The sequence below is a fragment of the Tauraco erythrolophus genome, chromosome Z (assembly GCF_009769465.1).
Source record: "Tauraco erythrolophus isolate bTauEry1 chromosome Z, bTauEry1.pri, whole genome shotgun sequence".
Lineage (NCBI taxonomy): Eukaryota > Metazoa > Chordata > Aves > Musophagiformes > Musophagidae > Tauraco > Tauraco erythrolophus.
Window position 1 is genome coordinate 600,542 of NC_141496.1, and position 8,120 is coordinate 608,661.

Below are 8,120 nucleotides of genomic sequence, written 5' to 3' on the forward strand. Positions count from 1 at the left end.
TCGAGTTTTTCTTCCTCACCTCCTACGTTTGCTCGGAGATAAAAGAGGCTGAGAAAAAGTAAAAGGTGCCATTCTGAAGTATGATTTTCAATGGGATTTTGCATCTTCTTCCAGTGCGCGGTCCGTTCGCGGCGTCACGCGGAACAGTAGAAAAACGTTAAAATCCTTGTGAGCATACTGGGCGGGGGAGGAAACCCAGTTCTTTTACTGGCTCCTTTATCCTGAGACGTTACGTCGGTCACCCTAAGGTTTGTCCCCTTCCAGCAGAACAGCCCGGGGGCGGAGGAAGCCACATCCTCCTTTGGCTGTTGGCCACCGGCAAACGGGGCCGCCCATTCCGTCGTCTGGATTTAGAGACGGACACGGGGAAATCGGGTGACTATTTCCTCTTCCCCGCGCTCCTGCCGTGCTCGCTTCCCTTTAAAAACCATTTTTAAAAATCCCACTGCCTGGGTCACGGCGGGGGGACAACCGGAGCCCCACCGACCAGGGGTGGCTGCCCCGGTGCCGTTAATTGGGCTAACGAAGGCGATCGCCGCTCCCTATGGACCCGGCATCGGCGAGCAACACACGCCATCGCCGCCACGGGCTGGATGGCACTTTGGGATGTACCGAAACGCCGAGCGAGCTGATGCCTGCAAGGGGAAACACCGGGCACCGCCGCGGTGGGTGCCAGCTGGCAGAGCTCAGCGGGACGGCTGCCGTGCCCGGCTGGCTCGTTGCCCCGCGGCAACAGGGAATGGGGCGCGCCGGCGGGTTCTGTGGGTGCCCAGGGATGGGCAGGAGCCCTCGTGCTCCCCGCTCCGCGGGAAAATCCTGCCCAAGGACCCCTCGTTGTCGGAGGGTGCGGGAGGGAGGTGCGCCCGTGCCGGGGCTTGGCGCTCTTCTCATCCAACGCATCTCCAGAGAAACCGAACGCCGTTTATCGTGGCGGTTTAACTTCCAGATCAAAAAGTATCACACGGATGGCAATGACCATGCTTCAGCCCGGCTAATTCGGACGAGGATTCGGCTCAAACTGGGTTAAAATGCTGAAGTATTCTGAGAGCAATAGAAACACCGAGCTAAGGTGCGAGCCACAGCGCCACCTTCTTCTTCACGTTACTCTTGAAAAAATGTCAAAACTCAGTAAATACGAAAATATGCAAGCGGTGGACATCGGGCTCCACACTGAAGAACCTGCAGGTGACGAGGAACTGGAATTCCGAGCGGCTTTCTCGGTCGGCCACGGCAATATATGTACGCTGAGCTACTGATAGCAACACATACGAGAGAAGCAAAACCTCTGAAAATCAGCATTTCTAATTCTAATCGGGAAGGGGCAATAAAATGAAGAGGTTTGGGGCATTTAGTGGAAAGCTAAAATATGAAAATATCTCCAAACATACTCAGAAGCGTATCTATAAATGCAAAATATTTCAACTTTGCTGCTGCAGGAATAGCGTCCACAGAACTTCATAAATGCTTCTGCCCTGCTAAATATGCTGAAACCCTTCGATGAGCAGTGACCAGGGTGACTAAAAAGCAGCTTCAGATTATGGAAAAGATTTTTAGGGTGGGTTTTGGTTTATTTTTTTTTTCTAGAATTCTATCTGAAGAATGTTTAATTAGGTTTTGGGCACTTTTTTAGACAATCATTTGGCACTTTCAAGATTTAGGTTCTTAGGCACAATGGGACAAGGTGAGTTTGGCCAGTCCTTCACCGTGCATCCTGTAGAGCAGCTGGAACTCTGCAGGCAGCTGGTGGGACTCCTGCCACTTGGTCGTGAACTTGGTTCCCTTCTTATCATAGTAGTGGTACGGGAGGTCCTCCCTCGTGTTGGGGTCGAACCCAAAGGGCCAGAATCCGTACAAGTGGATCTCTTCACATATGGCAGAAGCAAGGGTATACATGAGAATACCTGTGCTCAGTCGCTTGGGTGACAAGTGTTTGTTCTTCCAGTACCTGTGACCAAAAAGAAAAAAAATAGAGGCACGTTAGTCTGGGGTGCAAGTGATGCCACAGGTCTGCTTGAAGCACAAAAAAGTTCCTGCCTGGAGACCATCAGCGCTGATGGCCTGAACAAGGTGAGGACCGCTCTTCGGGTCAGTCCATGACGACCGGGAGTGCCAAACCTCAGCAGCACTCCGACCGACGGGCGCTCGGGGAGTGTTCCTGACGTGCCAGCCAGTGCCCACCAGATCAGGCAAGGATAGAAAAACACAGTTGTATTTGTACAGAGACGCATTTTGACAGGTTAAACGCGAAGCAAAACTACACACCTGTTAACGTGCTGCATGATATTTCCTGGCCAAGCCAACTGGACCTTTAGTTGCCCTCGATGCTCAACAAAGAAGTCGACCAGTGTTCTCGTGACCGTTGCTGACGTGTGGAAGAAAAAAGCTGGGATCCAAAGAATGGCCCCGTCGAGCTTTTTCAAACTTAAGAAGAAGTTGTTGCGGTCCTGGATGGTCAGAAGATTGTTGTAATACTTCTCCAGGATGCTGGGGTTGAAGGTTGTGAGGTTGGTTTTCCTTCCAACGTCTTTCTGGAAAGCCTCAGTCGGAGCAAAATTGCAACGAAAAACAAAATCAGATTTATCTATTTCTTGCCCGCACTGACTCCCGGTCAGGATCCCGCTGTTTCCCACCACGGCGCAAATGTTGTAATGCTTGTTCAGGATGGGCGACACGTCGGGAAGCAGCGACCTGAAGTTATTGCTGATGGAGAACACGTACTTATGGCTGGAGTAGTCGTAATGCATCAGCTGTCCAATCCGAACGCTACTCTTGGTCAAAGAGAAATTTTTGATTACATCGACATGCTGGAGGATTTCTTGCCTAAAACGAAACAGAAAAAGAAAAGAAAACACGGAGTTATGTTTCCCTTCTTTCTGCGGTGGAGAAATTTTCTTTCCAGCTACACTTCCATTTTTCTTTTTTTTTTTTTCAAATGTCGTAAACCAGCTTCCTGAGCGATGTGGAGCAGTGGCCTTTAAATTGATATAAATAGACAGGAATTCTGGAGCAGGCTTCTCACCTAGTGCTCCACTCGGCTTTACGGATGACAAGGATGGGGTTTGCCACGAGGTATGGGAAGCAAAACTAAGCAGTCCAGGATAATCAGCTGAACTGACAGTAGCTGATTTTTAAATACATATATTTTTTGTGTTCTCATTAAGAAGCTTCGAATCGCAAAAATAAGTGACGGTCGCTGTCTCTGTTTATGGAAACAGAATTCCTTAATGCCTTACGTAGGCAAACACGCCGGCATCTTTACAAGGGTTATCAGGGATATTTAAAAACCAAACCAAATCAGCTCTGCTCAGGAATTTCCCTTGCAGGGCATAAAATTAGAAAACCAATACCACTTTATTTGCTCCTGTTTATGGAGAACAAACAACATTCCTTCCAGCTCGCATCTTCCAACGTCTAAGCATTAATGGAGTCCCACTGGGTGCCCTAATTATGGGTTATGGCTAACGGACAAGTGCTAAGGCAGATCCTGAGGCATTAGCTAAAACCATCAGAGGGGTGGCACAGAGACAGACTCACGGAGGATGAGCTGGTGGTGCCAGGAATGAAGCAATACCAAGGGGTGGCCACTGTCGGGCCAGCCTGGGAGGTCCTGGGGGAAGCACAGGGCAGGCAAAGGGCCACCTCCTTTCTGTGGCCCGTGGCTTTTTGGGGCAGCGTCTGCCAGCACCGGAAGGCCACTACTCGCCCCGCTGTGCTGGCAGCACTGCTGCCCTGTGCCTGGAGAGTAACCAGGAGGGAGGAGAGATGCCCAAGCCCTGCGTGCCAGCACCGAGGGGGTGCAGCAGCCGCGTCCCCACTCTGCCTGGCAGCAGAGCCAAGGGGCCGGGGCTCCTGCTTGGGTGGGATATGCGAGCGGAGTTACGGGGTGGTCTCAGAACCAGGAGGCATTGTCAGCCCAAGACGCGAGTGGCTATCTTAAATCGCTCCATGTTTTGCTTTTCTTTTATAGGTACTTCCATGAAGTCTGGAGCAGCTCCGAGGAAGCTGAAGGAACCCAGAAACCCTTCCCAGTGCCGCAGAGCAGGGCAGTGAGTGCAGCCTGTGGCCAGGAGGCACAAGGCAATGCACAAAGAGGGGGTCCCCGGTGGAGCCGGGCTCGAAGGCCCCCATCCAAACCCGTCGCTCTGCCCGCCCCCTTGGCAGAGCCGTGCTGAAGGCAGAGCAGCACTGCACTTGCTCAGAACTGCCGTCAGCTGGGGAGTTTAGCTGGGCGTGTTTTGGCCTCCACGAGCACAGCATCTCATGGCTGCTCCAGTCCAACTTGTGTTGATTTTTAAAACCCCAGCTGTTGCTCTTGAAGCAACGACAATTTTACTCGCGCCTCAGGAAACTGGGTCACGTTCCGTTTGGTTAAATAATGTGTGTTGCAGCTTGGTGTCCTGCCCTGAAATAATCAATTCTTCCAAGGTAGCCGCAACCATCGGAGGAAACGCTCCCATCCAGCCTTTGTCTCTCAAGGCAAATTACTCCGAGCTCGGAGTATTTAGCAGTCCCTGATGGTATTTTCCTAACTCCTGGGGGAAGGGGACAACCTGAGGAGGGGTGCGAAGGGCAGGCGGGGGCGCGGGGCCGCACGCTCACCTCTGCTGCGCGAAGGCGCTCCGGTTGAAGGCCCACTTGGAGGGCTTCTCCTGCAGCTCGTGGCTCAGGGAGTTCGTCATGGGGACGAAGGACGGGTCCAGGAACTTCAGCGCGAACTGGGACCTGGGAACGAGCGCACGGACCCACGCAGACAGACAGGCAGACAGACAGACAGACAGACAGACACGCACGGACCCACGCGCGCACACACACCCGCGCCCGTTACTGCCCGGGCCCGACTCGCCCCCCGCGCCGCCGGCATCAGCACCGCGGACAGCGCCCGCCGCGCCGCGCTCCGCCGGCCGTACCGGCCGGACCGGGCCGGCTGGACCGGGATGGACCGGGATGGACCGGCTGTACCGGGCTGTACCGGACCGGGATGTACCGGATCGGGCTGTACCGGGATGTACCGGCTGTACCGGACCGGGCTGTACCGTATCGGGCCGTACCAGATCGGGCTGTACCGGGGTCTACCGGCTGTACCGGACCGGGCTGTACCGGACTGGGCTGTACCGGATCGGGCCGTACCAGATCGGGCCGTACCGGGCTCTACCGGCTGTACCGGGCTGTACCGGACCGGGCTGTACCAGGCTCTACCGGGCTGTATCGGGCCGTGCCGCGGCGGGCAGAGTGGTGCCGAGCTGCTCGCCACCGTTCAGCACCCCCAGAGCATTGCGATTCCCACGCCCGGCCCGGGCCCGCCGCCGGTACCGCGATCTCCGGGGTGGGGGGGGGGGCTCTCCCGCTCCCCGCAGGCCCCGGGGGCTCCTCCGCGGGGTGCGGGGCGAGCCGCATCCACGCTGCGGGCGGGGGGGCTGCGCCGAGCGCTCGGGCCGTGGCCGCGGGGCCTTCCCGGGCCCCCCCGCCCAGCCGCGGCTCTCCGCAAGAACGGCACGGGAGGCAGCGCGGCCGGCGGGGGGGGGGGGGGTCGGAAGGGAAGGGCTGGGAAGGGCGGACCCCCGTCCCCGAGCAGTGCCGTGCCGTGCCCGGCCGGGCCGGTGGCCCCGCGCCGCGCCCTCACCTGAATCCCGCGTGGAACATGTACATGCGCGGCCCCCCCGGACCGGCGGCGCGGGGCGCCCCGAAGATGTTGTCCTTCTTGAGCGAGACGTAGCTGATGAGGGAGAGGATGAGCAGCGCGATGCTGAGCATCACCAGCCCCAGCACGCTGGCCACCCGCACCATCTTGCAGCTCCTCATGCCGGGAGGCGGCCCCGCGGCTGGGCGTGAGCGGGGGGGGCCGCCGCGGGGCTACATGGAGGGGTGGGGGGGGGAACGGCGGGCGCGGGGGCGGCGGGCACCGGGCCGGCACCGCCGGCAGCCGCAGAGAAAATGGAGGGAGCGAGCGGCGGCGCGATGAAATGGCAGCCGGGAGCGGCCGCCCCGCCGTCCCGGCCCCGGTAACCGCGGCAGCGCCGCCGCGCCCCCCCGGAGGCACCGGCCTGCCCCCCGCCGGCAGCCACGGCGCACGCACCGCCAGCCCCGGTACCCCCCGGCAGCCCCGGTGCCACCCCCGGCAGCCCCAGGTTTCCTCCCCGACACTCCCGGGGGTGGCCACCCCAGCAGCGCCCGAGACACGACCTGGCATCCCAAGTGCGCCCACCCCGACATTCCCAGGGTTCCCTAGACAACCCTGGGGTGCGCTCCAGTGACCCCCCAAAAGGATGGGGGTGGCCCAGCCCGGCAGCCGCAGTGACCTCCCCAACAGCCCCAGTGCTGCAGTGACCCCCCGAGCCCCCGGGGGTGCGTACAGGCACTGAGCATGGCTGCAATGCCACTCTGCCAGCTGAGCCACAGGGAGCGCGGGCTGCTCAGGCCTTCACTGGGGACCAGTGTCCGGGTGGGTGCACGAGCACCCCCCTGCTCCCCGCGGGGCTGTGGCATGTCTCTGTGATGCTATAGATCACCGTATGGCACGAGCCTACGTCACAGCCCGCGCCTGGGCAGCGCGAGACCCGACGCTGGCTCAGGAGACCCCCTCGATCCGTAAAAACCTGGTGTTGAGGGCACGCCAACACCTTCAAGAACCCTGCTGGCAATTAAACTGCCCCATAAATCACGCAACGAATTGCATGTTGACTCCAAGAGAGCCTGATTTCTGCAATCTGCAGAACGTCTCTCACGACCATCACTTCTGCACGCTGCCATACTCTCAGGATTTCGCCAAGCTACGGTTTTTTTCCCAGATAAAGCTTGCCCCCACAGACAGCTCTGCCTCGGAGCTCGGAGTTCACAGAAGTGCCTTATAAATAATAAATCCTGGCTTTGTAGCACCATCCTTGCTCTGGGCTATATCCTACAAGCTCTCCATGCATGAAGCTCTCTTTGAAGAGGAGGAGCACAAGGAGCTCGAAGGGTTGGGCTGTACATCACTGCGTGGTGGGACTTCGGGCAGAGCCCGGCCTGGAGGTCTGCAACGCAGTCCTGTGGGATGCATGTGGCTTCGGTGGAGAAAGGAAAGGATGGAAATGTAGGAAATGACACGGGTTTGATACAGGAGATAGGTTTTTACATGACTCTTTACACGGCTCCTGCTGTTGTCCGCCCAGGGCATGGTGTCCCCAGCCTCAGCGAGTCCCCTGAGGCGTCCCGGGATGTACTGTCCACAACTTTCTGCCTTTAGATATTTTTGGGAATCAGATCTATAATACTTAATGTTGAGTCTTGTGTAGTTTCTGACCGTCTGTCCTGGGCCTGGGTATCAACCCCTCAGAGCACGGCTGCACAGCCCTCCTGCCCCGTTCCTTTCCACTTCTCCAGCTCTCCGCGGGCAGAAGCAGAGCTCCCAGCCCGTGGTTTTCATCCAAAACTCCCAACTGCCTCCGTGAAAGCTCATGAGCAACAGCAGAGCCTTTATGGCCAACAGGCTTACGGACGAGTGGGGCGTTCCCCCTTCCGCAGCCGGCCCTGCCGCGTCCCGGAGCGCGCCAAGCGTGTCACCCGGCGCTTGGGCACAAGCAGAGGTGGATAGACCCTGGTGGGAGATGCTCCTCGGCAGACCTTCCGTGCTCGGAGAGGGATGCGTTGGCCATGGCAGGACCAGCGGCAGGAGCAGCAGTGCCCTGGGTCACCGCTGCTGGGGACAGCACAGAGCTGGCAGGAGCAGCTGGGTGGCACGCCAGCCCCGCTTCGGGCCCCTTTTGCCTCCCGATCCTGCCCAATGAGATCGCAGAGGACATCGGTTGGCACAAAACGCCTAAACCCTGCTTTAAATCTCCTCCTGAGCCCGCTGCAGTGCCGTCCCCGGGGCCCGCGCGCGCCAACAAGTTGCAGTGGAAACAAAGGCAGTTCTTGCTTCAGATTCTTCGGAGATAGCAATATGTCAGGAGCCCCTGGAGAGGCTGAAAGTAAATGAATCAGTGCTAGAAAGTGAAGGATCTCATCCGCGCTGAATGGTGAAAAGGAGTCCTGAACAGTATCTTCATTGATTTTCCTGTAATTGACACAGAAGCTCGGCTCGCCGGAGGCTGCGGGCGCGGAGCGGGGAGGCCCAGGCACGGAGCTCCCTGCCCCGGGCCCTG

General features: G+C 58.2%; 1 protein-coding gene across 1 annotated transcript; it reads right to left on the minus strand.

Moving 5' to 3' along the window:
* Positions 1-1,662: 1,662 nt before the first annotated feature.
* Positions 1,663-5,799, minus strand: ST8SIA3 (ST8 alpha-N-acetyl-neuraminide alpha-2,8-sialyltransferase 3). Its single transcript, XM_086629672.1, has 4 exons — positions 5,621-5,799; positions 4,600-4,722; positions 2,263-2,820; positions 1,663-1,945 (listed from the first exon to the last, which is right to left on the minus strand). Exons 1-4 carry the CDS (start codon positions 5,797-5,799, stop codon positions 1,663-1,665), a joined length of 1,143 nt encoding a protein of 380 aa, XP_086485798.1.
* Between the last annotated feature and the right edge of the window lie 2,321 nt (positions 5,800-8,120).

What these genes read in the sequence shown, in the direction of transcription:
- ST8SIA3 (XM_086629672.1), bottom strand. Translation starts at nt 5,799, where the DNA reads ATGAGGAGCTGCAAGATGGTGCGGGTGGCCAGCGTGCTGGGGCTGGTG. An exon ending in AGCGCCTTCGCGCAGCAGAG is followed by an intron (nt 2,821 to 4,599) that starts GTGAGCGTGCGG and finishes GTTTCGTTTTAG; the next exon opens with GCAAGAAATCCTCCAGCATG. An exon ending in ATCATGCAGCACGTTAACAG is followed by an intron (nt 1,946 to 2,262) that starts GTGTGTAGTTTT and finishes TTTTGGTCACAG; the next exon opens with GTACTGGAAGAACAAACACT.